Source organism: Bicyclus anynana, chromosome 20 (assembly GCF_947172395.1).
Source record: "Bicyclus anynana chromosome 20, ilBicAnyn1.1, whole genome shotgun sequence".
NCBI lineage: Eukaryota > Metazoa > Arthropoda > Insecta > Lepidoptera > Nymphalidae > Bicyclus > Bicyclus anynana.
Window position 1 is genome coordinate 12,148,710 of NC_069102.1, and position 17,585 is coordinate 12,166,294.

General features: G+C 36.0%; 1 protein-coding gene across 1 annotated transcript; it reads left to right on the forward strand.

Annotated features, from left to right (window-relative positions):
• The first annotated feature begins 3,442 nt into the window (after positions 1-3,442).
• On the forward strand, positions 3,443-16,946 carry LOC112042939 (5-formyltetrahydrofolate cyclo-ligase). Its single transcript, XM_024078165.2, has 5 exons — positions 3,443-3,587; positions 4,961-5,087; positions 13,463-13,715; positions 14,870-14,991; positions 16,016-16,946. Exons 1-5 carry the CDS (start codon positions 3,556-3,558, stop codon positions 16,109-16,111), a joined length of 630 nt encoding a protein of 209 aa, XP_023933933.2. The 5' UTR covers positions 3,443-3,555; the 3' UTR covers positions 16,112-16,946.
• Positions 16,947-17,585: the final 639 nt, after the last annotated feature.

Below are 17,585 nucleotides of genomic sequence, written 5' to 3' on the forward strand. Positions count from 1 at the left end.
CTTTTTAAAACTTAATTAGCTATTATAAAGATAAATCATTAAAATAAGACAAACAGCCCCATAATGTATACAGGTCCAAGCTGGGGTGTGATTCCGCTATTATATACTCATCATTATCAACCCATATTCGGCTCCCTGTTGAGCACAAGTCTCCTCTCAGAATGAGAGGGGTTACGCCATTAGTCCACCACGCTGGCCCAATGCGAATTGGCAGACTTCACACACGCAGAGAATTAATTCTCTGGTATTTCCTCACGATATTTTCCTTCACTGTTTGAGACACGTGATTTTATCGTCGATGTAAATATTCGCCTGTAACATGTTTTATTAGAATTTGAACTCTATGTATCTAACGTAGTTGCCATGGAAATGAGCGATGTGACATCGCTGTAACTTTACAGAATGCAAGGGCTGGTTAACATGAATACCTATACCTACTGCGTTTTGGGTTGTCGTAGCCCAATTAAACCTGTCACATATATACCTTCGACCTTGAGCTAGTTGTGTCCAAAAAATTTTTTATCTCGCGAGTGATAAGCGGCGCTAATGAATACACACGAGATTAATATCGTGTGATAATGCCTCGATGGTCCAGTGGTTCGAATAACGAAGTCCTGGGTTCCTGGGACGAATCATGGAAGAACATACTGAGCTTTTCTTTCGTCTAAGATGTAATTTTCAGTAATAATTGAGAATTATTACAGAGATGGGAAGTTAGTGGTGTTACTTCCTGGTCCCGGCAATGATAATTTTATATTATAGATCAGTTACGCAAAACAGCCTGTATTATATTTATAATAAAAGATGGTTTTTCTGAGGTCTTGAGAGTTTAGTTTAGTTTTAAATATAATTATTACTACACTGGAATTAATCACAGGTTCATTGCTACCGGGGCTCGGGCGAAGAGAGAGAGGGCGCATGTTCTATCTATGGCCTTTTATAGCCAAGTTAAGCGTAGGGATGACGCTTCATACAAAGCTAGGGGCATTGCCGTAAGTTTGTCGTCAACAACGAACGTTATTTAAACAAAATAATACCTAAATATCGTCTACAATGTCGAGTTGTGTGTTCAGTAAGTGTAAGAACTATATATACATAAATAAATAATGGAATTAAAGACAAAATTATGCGTGTGTGTGCTCAGTTTTGTAGTTTATTAATCGGATCACTTTTTGCGGTGATTTTGTAGGGACGTACCCGATCTATGGTTTAAAATTATCATTGGTCATATTAGTAACCAAATGCGTAACTATAAAACAAAATTCATGTAGCAACTGCTTCGTTCAATTGTTTAATTAGTTTACTTTTTATACTATTCGTGTTGCGAACATTATACCTACTGGCTATTGCTACATTAACTGAATTCAGCGAGTTTAAAGTTTTAATTTTCCATCCGTGTTCCGTTTTTCAGTATAATGTCGTTCGCATAATTCAATACAAAGTTTCCTGACACGGAATAACACAGAATTTTGTATGTTCTCTCTGGCCTTGTTTTATAACAGAGGGATGATGACAGTTTTTTAAATTGTATATAAATTAAGAGTATACTAATAGGGTGAACAATTAGATGGTGTGTATTTGTTATAATTATTTTATTTATTATAAATTTAAATTTAATATACTGTGTAATTCTTAGTTTTGATTAATATATTCCATTTATGAAATAAATAATTATATTTAATGTAATGGCGAATAAATAATTAAATAGCAAAGCAATTTTGTAAAAGTAACAGGGTATTCTGCGATCATTACTTTCGGAGCTACAGGGATTTAAAGGGTCAGATTTGCGGCGCTGCAGCGGATCCCTGAAAAACGCTTCATACAAAATGGCATGATTTAGTGACGTCGTTAACTCGCTGATCGTTAGGTTTGTATGGGCGTTCAAACAAAATTACTAATATCTTTCTTATTTTGTGCGTCTATGTTTATAGTTCACATATTGAAAAATGTCACATTTAATGTAAGGAAGCTGAAACTGTATGATATTTCATCTAATTACGATAAAAAAAATTTAAAAGATATTAAAATTTATTTTGCAAATATCCAGACAATCTTTGCTTTTTATGTATAAATTAGTTAACATTGACCTTATTTACCCGAATGTATCATAAAAATCAATATATTCAAACCTAGTCATCATCCCCATTTAGTGACTACTAGTGACCCGGTATTTTTCAAAAATACCGGGATTGGATTGGATACCATTGGATTTAAATGAGCTATTAGCTGTTTATATGGTTACTAGCGGATGCCCGCGACTTCGTCCGCGTGGAATTCAGTTTTCACAAATCCCGCGGGAACCGTGGATTTTTCCGGGATGAAAGTAGCCTATGTGTTAATCCAGAGTAAATCTATTTCCATTCCAAATTTCAGCCAAATCATTAGCCGCAGTGTAAAAGAGGAACAAACATACCTACTTACACACTTACACACAAACTTTCGCCTTTATAATATTAGTAAGACAGTAGGATATTAGTAGGAAGTAAGATAGTAGGATTATCCATAGAATATTTTTTTAATATACACAATTATTAAAAGTCCCTTGCCTACATTGAATGAGGATGAATTTTTTTATCGTCTATCCCATGGTAGGTATGGGGTATCGTTATCGTTTTTTTGTGCATTACCAAAGGGATTAAAATCTACGGAACCCTACACTGCGCTTAGCCCGTCACGCACTTGACCGGTTTTTTCAGTATTATATCGCTCGCATGCTTCAATGCAATGTTTTCACGCACTCGACGCGGTGTATTACAAACATGGCGAGTTTTTATCTGTATTAATTATGTTTTGGCTACGCTATCGTATCAATGTTGAGGACCATATATCTAATAGGAAGTACAGACTACTTTAGTATTTTATTCGAGTACGAAAATTTTTTGGATTTACCGCTATAAAATTGTTCGCACTAAAATACTAAAGTTAAAGTAGTCCGAACTAGGCATAAGGCTTGTTGTTGTGATTAAATTTGAACCCTCAAAGCTAAAACAGGTGTGAGTTCTAATAATAACAAGTTATTGATTTTGTTGAATATTTTTATTACATGCATTTGAGCCTCAACTATAATCCTTCTCCTTCAGCATCAGGTCAAAATAAACGTTCCACATTTCGTTAGTCAATAATTATTTGCAGCGACATCTAATTGTTACATGCTAAAACAACGACGAAGAATGCTTTACTTCTTGCAGTGGCGTTAGAGTATCATGACGTAGTCCGACATGATAATACCAGATGGCGCTGCCTAATAGATAAACATGTAATTATTATTTGAGTAATTTTTATAAAATTGTATTATTTGTTATAAACTATTACGTAAGATTCGAGTAAACTGCGAAAGTAATAGAAATATATATTCGTTTACACTGTGCGCTTTTCACACATTGCAAACATTGCTGTCCTGCGACGTAGTTCATTGAGATAGTAACAGATGGCGTTGAACAGTAAACATATGTGACAATCCACCACGTTTTTTATTGTTGGTGACTTGTCTGTTGATAACAGAGTCAGTATCTTGTTCTTGTGATAAGTTATCATTCTGCGAGTGAAATTGAGTGAATGTGGTTGAGGAATCTCATTATTTGTTATAGGTAAGACCGCATCTTCTATTTAACATACTTAATGGCTAATAAAATTGACAATAAATATTCGTTTTTACTTGATTTCTGTAGATTATTTTATTTTTACAATAAATTAGTATTGATTGCCTTTATGGAAAAGGAAAACAATGTGCAATAAACATTTGTTTAGTAAATAGTGGTCAGCGCGCATTTTGTTTTCATAGTCCAGTACGCCATCTATCGGCCGTAGCTATTTCTATTCTATTCACATCCTTGACATAGGCCTAATTTAATGGGTGTCTAACGGTCTGGCCTCTAATTCCTTAGCGGTGAGGGAACTTTGTAGCTTAAACCCACCATTCTGCTTCACTGTGGCTTAGCGGGCTAAGGGTGATATTGTTCGACTGTAATCGTTGCTATCAGCCTATCAGCTTAAGAATCTATTTAAAAATCTATATAAATGCTCTATATTTGTCTATCATATAAATGTTCTAATCTATATAAATGCTCTAATCTGTATAGGTAATTATGCTCTACATCAATAGTTTTAGCAGCGCACGCCATGTAAACAAAACTTTTGTACACCTTGGGTTACATTATTGGAGTTTCAGGAAGGATCCCTAATGTTTTTGAAAATATAATATAGCCTATAGCCTTCCTCGATAAATGGGCTTTCTATCACTGAAAGTATTTTTCAAATCGGACCAGTAGTTTCTGAGATTAGCGCGTTCAATCAAACAAACAAACTCTTCAGCTTTATAATATTAGTCTATATTATTATAGATTAGCCTATTAGCATTATGTATAATCGGCTGATAGCCCAGTGGATATGCCCTCTGCCTTCGATTCGGTGGGCGTAGGTTCAAATCCGGTCCGGGGCATGCACCTCCAACTTTTCAGTTATGTGTATTTTAAGAAATTAAATATCACATATCTCAAACGGTGAAGGAAAACATCGTGAGACCGTCTCATACCTGAGAATTTTCTTAATTCTCTGAGTGTGTGAAGTCTGCCAATCCGCATTGGGCCAGCGTGGTGGACTATTGGCCTAACCCCTCTCATTCTGAGAGGAGACTCGTGCTCAACAGCGAACCGAATATGGGTTAATGATGATATGTGACCCGGGTATTGGGTTAAGAAGTTCTTTTATAACATTATTAACACTCCTCTACTAGTGTTGTTCTGCATACCGAGTAAAAGTATGATCATATTAAAGCAGCTTTAAAAATACCCGTTGGAATATAAAACTTGTTGCAGTTTTATATTACAATGCTCAAGGTTATACAAATATTTTGCTGGAGAAGGTCATTTTTGAAGTCAATAAAATAAAAATTTTGCTGGAGGACCTCCTACATTTTTGAAGTCGGTAAAAACAATAAGCAATGAAATATTATTTGTTTCAGCACTACAATCAGAATGAGTCGCACTCCAGACCCCGCTAAGTTACTCTTGAGGGAGAAGGTCGCCACCCGCATAGCACAGCTGTCCACTGAGGAGAAGAAAAGACAGTCGGAAATCGTTTACGACAAAGTAAGCACATAATGGGGTCAATGGGGATGATGACTAGGTTTGAATATATTGATTTTTAAGATACATTCGGGTAAATATGGTCAATGTAACTATACGAACTATAAACATAAACGCACAAATAACAAAGATATTAGTTTGATCACCCATACAAATCTAACGATCATTACGCACCTACGACGTCATTAAATCGTACCATTTTGTATGGGGCGTTTTTCAGGGATCCGCGGCAGCGCCTTAAATATGACCCTTTAAATCCCTGTAGCTCCAAAAGTAATGATCGCAGATACCCTGTTACTTTTACAAAATTGCTTTACTATTAGCATACTTCTAATTTATATACAATTTAAAAAACTGTCATCATCCCTGTGAATTTTCATCCTCCTCCTAACAATGTAGCCCGCCCATCTTAGATCGTATCATCACTTACTTTGGTACAAGCCTTATTAAAAGGCTCAAAGTCACTCAGCGGGTGATGGAGTGAGTTATGCTTGGAGTTTCGCTGTGTAATCAAATCAGAAATTAGGAGATCCGAAGACGAACCAAAGTCACTGACATAGCTCAGCGAGTCGCGAAGCTGAAGTGGCAATGGGCGGGTCAAATAATTCGAAGTGCCGGTGGACGTTGGGGTCCCAAGGTGCAGGAATGGCGACCCCGCACCGGATAATATTTAAGGGGTTCCGACGCAATTGCTAGTTTATTAGAGTCCATGCAATTTTGTTTACCATGTTGAATCATGAATCTATACTAATATTATAAAGCTGAAGAGTTTGTTTGGTTGATTGAACACGCTAATCTCAGGAACTACTGGTCTGATTTGAAAAATTCTTTCAGTGTTAGATAGGCCATTTATCGAGGAATAGGCTATAGGCTATATTTTATCCCCGTATTCCTTCAGGAACGGGAACCACGCGGGTGAAACCGCGCGGCGTTAGCTAGTACTATGATAAAATATTATAATCATGATGTTAGTGTTTACAGTTTACTCTAAACATATGTTTTGGTTCAAAGTTTATCGTGTTGCTTCCGATAATATGTATTTTCATCTCAGTCATGTGACAAGTTTGTCACATCTATACTAATAATATAACGCGGAATAGTTTGTTTGTTTATACTAATATCTAATACCAATCGGATTGTAAAAGTTATGTAATATTATAAAAAGGTAAAGTTAGTGATAATGTATGGGTAATCATCTACTAAACCGATTTTAATTATTATTTTAGTATTAAAAGCCACGTGTTACAGAAGGTGGGAGAAGTAAAATAATATTTTCACTGTACACAAATTTATTCGATAACAATTTCAGCATAGCTTCCGCTATAATGTTAATATTACACGCTGATGGTAGTATATCAATGAATCTGCTAAACAACCCTCTATTTTATAATATTTGCAAAGTTAGTGTCTACTGTTGGTAGCACGAATATGTTAACAATACAAGTACGTTTTAATAATAGTTCCGGAGTATTATTATACAAACCAAACGTTATAATTCTATCTAACACACATTTATAATTAAAAGATATTTATAACGATCGTAAAATAATATTAAAATATCGAAACACAAAGTTGAGAAATTAAATACAAACTAAATCATAACGTGACGTCATAGTTGTCAAGAGTAAAATAACCAAAGATGAATTTATATCATGTAAAATAAATAATTATATTTATATCAATAATTAATAATAACCTCTCCACTGTTCGGATTGATAATCATTGTTACTTAATTAAATTTAACTATAATAACCGGAAGTCATAAAAGTATGAAATGAAATGACGCTACTATACGCTAGGCGGCGACACTTATCTATACGTAATAGGCGGGAAGCAGGTACTATTTGTAACATTCGGCCATCCTGAAGAAGCCGTGTCCCACGGCGTTCTGGTAACACTCTGGTATCTCCCACTGCACCATCAGTTATCTGGAAAGAACAGGATCCAGCAGTAATTTGAAACTGACAAGGTTTTGATCAATATACATAATCGAAGTGCTATCATAAAGCCTAATTCGTTTCTGGTAATTATGTTCATGGGTCACTTAGACTTCAAACCCAAACAATAAGTATATTGTGCTATCTATATGAAAGAAATTCAGAAATTATGATAAAACAAAAACATCGCTATTAGTACTTCCAGACAGGTACCTAATCTGGAAATACTTATTTTACTATAAAATCACATATTTGAATTTTATCTGCATATTAGTTACTAGGTCATTCCGACTTCAATAAATATGAATCACTAAGATAACTTGATTAATCAAAATAACTCGGACCAATTCAAAATCAAAATCAAAATCTAAAATCATTTATTTCAAGTAGGCTCAGTTTACAAGCACTTTTGACACGACAGTAGACCATTTGTAAAGATTCTACCACCGGTTCGGAAGGCAGGTTCTGCTGAGAAGATACCGGCAAGAAACTCAACAGTTGCTCTTTTGAAAAAGTCATAGAGTATTATAATTTACAATTGATAACTATTACAATTTCTTATAGTTTTATTTCCTGTGTGAAGGTGGAAGCTGACCCAATGGCCTCCAAGCGCTTTTATCTTTATAGGAACTCATCAATGTTGTAGTACCCTCGACTAAGTAAATGTTTTTTAACACATTGCTTAAAGCTATGCATTGGCAGGTCCATCACAGTTTTGGGGATCTTGTTATAGAAGAGTACACCCAAACCTACAAAAGATTTTTTTTTACTCTTTGGAGACGATATGCAGAAATAACTAACTTATGCCCGTGTTTAGTAAGACGTGGGTTTAAATCTCCTTTTCGTTTGGAATTCGTTCGTTCAATTTAGGTAAGCACACAAATACTTAGGTATTTCACACATACAAAAACGTGTGTCACACAGACGCAGGTCACACAGACGCAGGTCACACAGACGCAGGTCACACAGACGCAGGTCACACAGACGCAGGTCACACAGACGCAGGTCACACAGACGCAGGTCACACAGACGCAGGTCACACAGACGCAGGTCACACAGACGCAGGTCACACAGACGCAGGTCACACAGACGCAGGTCACACAGACGCAGGTCACACAGACGCAGGTCACACAGACGCAGGTCACACAGACGCAGGTCACACAGACACAGGTCACACAGACGCAGGTCACACAGACGCAGGTCACACAGACTTAGGTCACAAAGTCGTATATCATACAGACATATAGTAAAAGGTAAGCCATAGTCGAATATATAGATATAGACAGACGTGAGTCGCATAGAAGTGAATCACTGACGAGTGCCACATAAGACAGAAGTCACGTAGAAGTAAACCAAGAGGAACCGAATCACATATATCGCCACTTATGCATAAGTCACATAGAGAGAATCTTACAATAATATTGTTTCAATTGTGCGTTTTTTTTTATTTAGAACTGTGAAAATCAATGTTAATTCTCGACTACCGTATATGAGGACATCTGTAACTTCATTTTCCTCCCTATCTACCAGAACAATCTGCAAATACGTAGAACTATTAATCTTGTTAATATTACAAGAATATAATTTAATATCTGTACTTATTCACTGCCACATTCTATCAATAGACGAACTTTGAATTAAATTAATTGAATCTGTAAACTGCATCCCATAAGGTCTTAGCCCCCACACATTATAGTACAAATTTTATACGTACCGACCTATCTCATGTTACGCTTTAGAAATCTCTTATGATTAGATTTTTGTATATAAGTACATTTATATTGTAGTTTTCCCAAAAAACATATGTTTCCAAAATCAGTAATTCTGTGTATATCTATAATAATAATATGTGGGTACGAAACACCATTTTCATTACAGACATATTTTTGTTGATATAGCTATTGTTCCGTTTATTGTGTAGGTCTTGCTCTTGTACCTACATTAGGTGGCTGTAGTTCGCGGGTTGGACAAACTGACATTCAAACATTTTTATGACTGAACATTATGATGAGCTTACTGGAATAAGGAGTATTAATTCCTCGTGTAATATAGAAAAGTGTATCGTCTCACGTTTTTCCACTATCGGACATAATAACTACTATTTACTCGAGCCATCTATGATCGTTTAAATTTACACACACCTGACCATTAGCATACATAAAGTTTTATAGCATTCAATATAACCCTGATTTACCATTCTTCAACAAACTGTTAAATTACGGATAGTGGAAGCTTTACTCCATTATTATAAATAACTAGCTGACCCAACCAATGTTGCTTTGCTTTAGAAGTTTTACTACTAATCACCCTTATCGTTTAAGGGTATCAAAAATGTATAACAACCTTTTCTCGGACCTACCTAATATTATCTACATATAAAACTTAATCAGAACCGGTCAAACTATTTTGGAGGATTATAGCAACTAATCATATTATGATAATTTTATATGTAAAGCTAATCCAAATGATATTATTTATTTACCCATTAACTTTTAATCTTTTGATAGTATATAGTGAACTGAAAATTGTAACAGGAATACCCTGACTAAAACACATTTTGTAAGAATAATCAATTGATACAGTTAGCACCATAGTATAAATGGTTCCCTAGTATTTACAAAAGGCCCCTTAATGATGTAGACACATATAGTAGGTATTCAAATAAATAATTAGAACTCCTTTTAACTTTAGGCATACGATAACTTTCCATAAGCGCATGGTACACAATACTGCATGTATTTTTTTAATATAAGAAAAAGTAAATCTTTATATTTTTTTTTTTACTTATTTAAAACCTGTGGTATTAAGTACTTAAATATGATATTTTTGCAACTACTACTAATTGTTAAGTTTTAGCTTAATTAATCGGTCTCAGTATAGTTTTCTTATTTAAGCAGTTATTTTAACTAATATAATAGTTTTGTGTATAGGTGCGATGAAAGTTGTAATTTTCGTATTGAATTTGAAACTAGATGGCCCTGAGCTACGGATGATGCTAGATGCGGTAACTTTGGTGTGTTACTTAACCTAAACTAAATGTTGAATTGTGATTAAGGGCTCTTATGTTCAGGGTATAATGCTTATCATTTCCCATCGCGAAAAGAAGACGACTCTGTTCAGTTAGAGTTAGCCGTATACCACTGTATTCTAATTAGAGAGCCAGCTTGAATTGTCAATTTTCTTTCTTTCCTGGCTTATAAGTATCTTATTTGTGAACCGAAATCCTGAATAGCTAGCCACCCTTAAGCTAGGAGTAAACGAGGTAATAAATTATATTAGAACTAAAATAGCCCGTTGAGCAATTGATAAGTACAGACAAACCCTAAGAGCAGATTTTATTATTTATCAAATCTACATCAGCTAAATCCTCGAATTATATGATAGAACTCTTCTTCAGAAGTTACTTCAATAAAGTACGCGATAGGCATACCTAATTATCACGTCTCTGCTAGTACCTACTGATTCTAATTTACTATAGCGCTATTAATGAACTCTGTAAAAGCTTTACTGTCATAAACGTCAACACCAAGTAATATCAAGTATTTAATTTTTCTAATTTTAAATGCTTTGAGATGTAATGTCTGACTGTAATAAAAACTGGATAAACTGAATTCTGAACTAATACTATAATTATGATTAGTTACGATAAGTTGTTATACCTATTTCATGAACAGTTTAATATGGGAGTATTTTGTAGGGTGATATAATAAGCAATAACATTTAATAGCTAATTGTGCAACCTACCGTACAAGTAATTCAATCAATAATATTAAACAATCTTACTTTGCCCGCGGTTATTTAACACTTTTATGGAATACTTTACGAGACTCTTTTGATATCGGTATATGTTAATTTGGTTGTTTTAGGTAACATGGCGTTATGAACGGGATATTATTTATTTTCACTTCGCAGTTGGATGGATATAAACATAAAAAGGTTTTTTCTAATATTTGATATATTATATGCTGTTTTTTTGTACTGTTTGTGAAAGAGCTCTATTCACTTATCAACTTCGCCAAGGAGAGCTATAATTTACCCAATTAGCTAAACAGAACTTTGTACAAAATGCCTGTTTACTTTTTATTATTACTCAAACAAATCAATAAAATGTAGCTTTGGTAAGAAGTCATACATTTAAAATAAATCAACTAAGGTTATAAACAGTTTTCTTGCTAGAAACTATTATACGACTGCAAGACTTTTGTACAGGACAAGATTACTAATAGGTATTTGAATCAGTGACTAGTTGTACCAGTAACTTGACCATTTACTGCCTTCTATAAAATGTATAACAGTATAATAATCATTAAAAACTTTAACTTTCACGTATCACTACTTGAACACATCACGAGTACTTTATCCATATACCTGCATGTCTCGTCACATAGACATATGTAACCTATACCTACTACTCCACTCTAATATGTACTAGTGAGCACCTCCAAAACTTTTCATAACAATGGGCGATTTTTACTATTTTTCTGGCAGTATACTCAATTTACTTGTCGTACCAATGTATTATGTAATTTTATATGCACGCGGCACACCAATGGCGAGGCGTTTGTATAAGCGCAAAAAAAAAACTTTACGATATAAAAGTATACATAGCTGGACTAACCTGGACTTTATGTGTTTGCTGCCGCGGAGTTTACGATGTCGCAGCAACCCAGCAAATGGCTCGGCGCGGCGGCGCGGCGGCGCGGCGACTAGAGGCTCGTGCTCCCGCAGGTGTAGCAGGGCCCCAGTCCAGAGGGCTGAAGCGTAGGAGAGGCGCCATACACTGCAAGTTTTCTACACGATCGCTGCCGCATTGACGATGCTTCTGTCTTCTTAGTTGCTTCTTTCTTGTTCAGATGAAAACCCAAAGAGTTAATCAGACGTTTTGAGGCTGGAAGGCATTTGAACGTAGCTCCACCAGAAGGCTTTTGATGATAGACGATAAAGCGTCTTCTCCAATAATGTTGCACTTCTCGAAGTCTTCCTTAATCCTTTGCTCTTACCGACATGACATCAAATTTTTCAACAAAGTCGACTAGTCGTAGAATGCTGTATCCGGACACGCTTGTATGACGATATTGTAGTCTTCGAAGTCTTTGTACCAGCGTTCATCAGGGTATTGTAGACGAAGCTTGATTACAAACTTCTTTGAGTTCCAATTCTGTGCGTCACATGTAGTTGATTTCTTGGTAAGGGCGTGGTGTAGAAGAAGAAAAAAAAAATTCCGTTTTTGCTTTCTTCGATTCTTCTTCTTGCCGAGACCCGTAGCGTAGGATCCCAACAGTTTTATGCCCACTTCTGAGATGTTACAGAAGGTGGGAGAAGTAAAATAATATTTTCACTGTACACAAATTTATTCGATAACAATTTCAGCATAGCTTCCGCTATAATGTTAATATTACACGCTGATGGTAGTATATCAATGAATCTGCTAAACAACCCTCTATTTTATAATATTTGCAAAGTTAGTGTCTACTGTTGGTAACACGAATATGTTAACAATACAAGTACGTTTTAATAATAGTTCCGGAGTATTATTATACAAACCAAACGTTATAATTCTATCTAACACACATTAATAATTAAAAGATATTTATAACGATCGTAAAATAATATTAAAATATCGAAACACAAAGTTGAAAAATTAAATACAAACTAAATCATAACGTGACGTCATAGTTGTCAAGAGTAAAATAACCAATGATGAATTTATATCATGTAAAATAAATAATTATATTTATATCAATAATTAATAATAACCTCTCCACTGTTCGGATTGATAATCATTGTTACTTAATTAAATTTAACTATAATAACCGGAAGTCATAAAAGTATGAAATGAAATGACGCTACTATACGCTAGGCTGCGACACTTATCTATACGTAATAGGCGGGAAGCAGGTACTATTTGTAACACACGTTATTTGTGAGTGTCATAGGCTATATTTTATCACAATTAGGACATATTATTGACGAATAGCGCTCTTTCTTTCGCAGTAAAACGAAAACGATTTGTGGATTCCGCCCCTTTTGCGTACGACTAGATACCTATTACATAATTCTTTTTCTCTCCACAAGATATCGTTGACGCATTCTTACTTATAAGAACCGTGATAGCCCAGTGGATATAACCTCTGGCTCAGATTCTGGAGAGTGTGGGTTCGAATCCGGTCCGGGACATGCATCCAACTTTTCAGTTGTATGCATTTTAAGAGATTAAACATCACGTGTCTCGATCGGTGATGGAAAAACATCGTGAGGAAACCTGCATACCAGAGAATTTCCTTAATTCTCTGCGTGTGTGAAGTCTGCCAATCCGCATTGGGCCAGCGTGGTGGTAGCCTAACCGCATCCTGAGAGGAGCGAGCGACTCGAGCTCAGCAGTGAGCCGAATATGGGTTGATAACGACGACGATTCTTACTAAATTAGCCACATTGTTCTAGATAATCAACCATCCTTACTACAAATCAGCCCAAAGGATAGCTATCTTCATGAATACCGACCAAGAGATCGATACAATGCCAATCATAGCTCACATCAAGGGTCGCAGTGCAGTCGCCTTCGTTCCTCAATACGCTGGTGGAGTCATGAAGATGCTGAGGCTGGAGCAGGATGATGAGAAGACCATGCCTCTCACCAGGCATGGGATACAGCAGCATTCGAAAGACCAGCAGAGGGAAGACGCTTTGGAGAAAGGTAAGCATGCCTCTTGGTATTTTTTCTACTCCCATTTCGTAATCTACACAATATAAAATTTAAAATTCATAAATCATTTATTTCAATTATGCTAGTTTACAGGCACTTTTGAAACGTCAAGTTACGAGTATGTCATAAGTCGGAGAGCCGTGATAGCCCAGTCGATATGACCTCTGCCTCCGTTTCCGGATGGTGTGGGTTCGAATCCGGTCCAGGGCATGCACCTCCAACTTTTCAGTTGTGTGCATTTTAAGAAATTTAATATCACGTGTCTCAAACGGTGAAGGAAAAACATCGTGAGGAAACCTGCACACCAGAGAATTTTCTTAATTCTCTGCGTGTGTGAAGTCTAGCAATCCGGATTGGGGACAGCGTGGTGGACTATTGGCCTTACCCCTCTCATTCTGAGAGGAGACGCGAGCTCGAATATGGGTTAATAATGATGAAATTATAGTCGAAAACTTAAAATTTCAGTTACGAGAGTAAAATCTCAAACCATATCACAAAGCTATTCATGCCTACAAGTCGTTTGGCAATGTTCATTACCACACTACAATGAAGTTTTTTTTTCATTTTTTAAATAGTTCTATGTAAGCTACAAAAACTTAGGCTCCTTAAAAAACAAAATCAAGAAGTACAAGGTCACGCCGATACAAAATCGAGGAGGCCATACCTAACGCCTAATACGAGTAGGTACAGTATTATTTACCACGTACAAAAAGTATTGTATGCCACTACACTTAATTAGCCATTTTAGCACTCGTGCTTTATATTGTGCAATTCGGCTTCACTTCATTGCACAAAAATCACTTCTGCTACAATTGCCCTCATTACATGACAATGGCATAAGTAACTATTTTGTCTGTGTTGCCAGTTCATCATCGTTATCAACCCATATTCGGCTCCCTGATGAGCACAAGTCTCCTCTCAGAATTAGAGGGGTTAAGCCAACCACCACGCTGGCCCAATGCGGATTGGCAGACTTCACACACGCAGAGAATTCAGAAAATTATCTGGTATGCAGGTTTCCTCACGATGTTTTTCCTTTACCGTTTGAAAACCGTGTTGCTAGTTACTATCAGCTTTTCCAAGCTGCAATCCTCCCGTCGCTACCATCTCCCATACCGTAACATAGCTTGTATGATGTATTCCAGGCCTAGACCTGATCATCGCCCCAGGAGTGGCGTTCTCCCGCAGCGGCGGACGAGTGGGGCATGGGGGAGGATACTATGACAAGTACATCACCAAGCTGAGGGCGACCCCCAAGCCGCCCAAGGTAAAATATCACCCTATTTAAACGGCCCACTTTGGGGTCAGGCCTTTCTCTTAGTAGAAAGGATATAGAGCCTGTACCCACCATGATGCTCTAATGCAGGCCTATTATAACCACCTCGCGCGATTTTAGCTTTAGATCTGACCTGCGCATAGAGATAACTGCGGATTATTTTGGAGACGCCATAAAGAATACTTCCGAGTAAACTGCTCCATCATCATCATCATATCAGCCGATGGACGTCCACTGCAAGACATAGGCCTTTTGTAATGACTTCCAAACATCACGATACTGAGCCGCCTGCATCCAGCGAATCCCTGCGACTCGCTTGATGTCGTCAGTCCACCTGGTGGGAGGTCGACCAACAATGCGCTTTGTAGTGCGGGGTCGCCATTCCAGGACTCCAACGTCCAACGGCTCTTCGAACTATGTGCCCCGCCCATTGTCACTTCAGCTTTGCGACATGTTGAGCTATGTAGTGAGCCGTGATAGCCCAGTGAATATGACCTCTGCCTCCGATTCCGGAGGGTGTGGGTTCGAATCCGGTCCGGGGCATGCACCTCCAACTTTTCAGTTATGTGCATTTTAGGAAATTATTTATCACGTGTCTCAAACGGTGAAGGAAAACATCGTGAGGAAACCTGCATACCAGAGAATTTTCCTAATTCTCTGCGTGTGTGAAGTCTGCCAATCCGCATTGGGCCAGCGTGGTGGACTATTGGCCTAAACCCTGTCATTCTGAGAGGAGACTCAAGCTCAGCAGTGAGCCGTATATGAGTTGCTAATGTGTAATGTGTGAGTTATGTCGGTGACTTCGGTTCTTCTGTGGATCTCCTCATTTCTTATTCGATCACTCAGAGATAGTCCTAACATAGCTCGTTCCATCGCTCACTGTGTGACTCTGAGCCTTTTTATGAGCACCTTGGTAAGCGATACTGTTTACCGTGAATAAATTATAATTGCTTGCTATTTGTTGATTCTTGTTACATCAAAGGTAACCTATTATTATACCAGATAATTATTTCAGATAATCGCCGTGGCCTTCGACTGTCAAGTGATGGACGAAGTTCCTATGAACGACCAGGACCAAAGGATTGACGGAGTCATCTTTGCTGACCGTTAAATTATAGATTACATTAGGGTCATTCCACGTCAAATCGACCAATAGTTGGACTCGACCCCTTTCGATTTGGATAAATTTTGGTCAGAAGTTTTCTTTTATCCTATAACGAAGTTCTGCCGAAGAAAAAAAATTAAAAATTTTTTTTTTCAAAAGTTATGCAATATCCAAAATTTCACTATTTTCCATATTTTTTAAATTTATGTTTTAAAAATCTCGAAAACTATTGCAATTAAAAAAATCGATTATGGTAAACTTCAAAGGGGATACTTGGGTCTATTAAAAAAAAAATTTCCAAAAAAAAATTTTGAAAAATCTCCAATTTGTGAAATTTTGAATTTTTGAAAATTGTCAAAATAGACCGTCGACAATAAATTTTTGGCTCAATTTTTTTTGTGTACTACCTTGTACCAATCTTAAAAAATCCTGAAATTTTTGGAACTGTGTTTTTTGTTTTTTCAAAAATATGAATTTTTGAAATTTGTTAAAAAAAAAATTTCTTAAATTTTTTTTTTAACAAATTCAAACACCTGATGAGCTATTCCAATGGGCAAAAGAAAATGTTCACGGAATCAATTGTGACTTTGTTTCAAATGAGCAGATTCAGCGTACTCAAAAAAAACTTAACCAGAGATTTAAAAATGTTCGAAATTGTCATGCCGCTATTCCCATTTCAAGTGATGTGATGAGAGTAAAAACCTCATCCTCATCTGAGGAAGGAAAGGATTTCCGGTTAAAAAATACAGATATCTACGAGTTCGTTGAAGAACCAGATATTAAAAGCAGGTAAAAATCTGAAATTTCTGTGTTAGTACTTTATCTATTTTAAGTTTATCTTTAAATCCATTAAAGATTTAAGTCATATTAACATTTTTCAGGTTAAGAAAAAGAAAAGGAGCAACAACAGTAACTGAAGAATTGAAGAAACGAAATTTTTTTTTTCTTCAATTCTTCTGTTACTGTTGTTGCTCCTTTTCTTTTTCTTAACCTGAAAAATGTTAATATGACTTAAATCTTTAAATCCAAACTTAAAATAGATAAAGTACTAACACAGAAATTTCAGATTTTTACCTGCTTTTAATATCTGGTTCTTCAGAATCAACAGAATGTCAAGTAAACTTACACGTAAAAAGCCCTATTAAATAAATTAATAACCAATAATAAACAAATATCATTAATGTTTTTTTTCTCATCATTATGCCACTAAATGAAATTTCAACTGTTCAAAATATCAAAATTACGCGATTCGCCAAATTGATTAAAAAAGAAAATTAAGAAAAAATTCTTTTTTAACAAATTTCAAAAATTCATATTTTTGAAAAAACAAAAAACACAGTTCCAAAAATTTCAGGATCTTTTAAGATTGGTACAAGGTAGTACACAAAAAAAATTGGGCCAAAAATTTATTGTCGACGGTCAATTTTGACAATTTTCAAAAATTCAAAATTTCACAAATTGGAGATTTTTCAAAATTTTT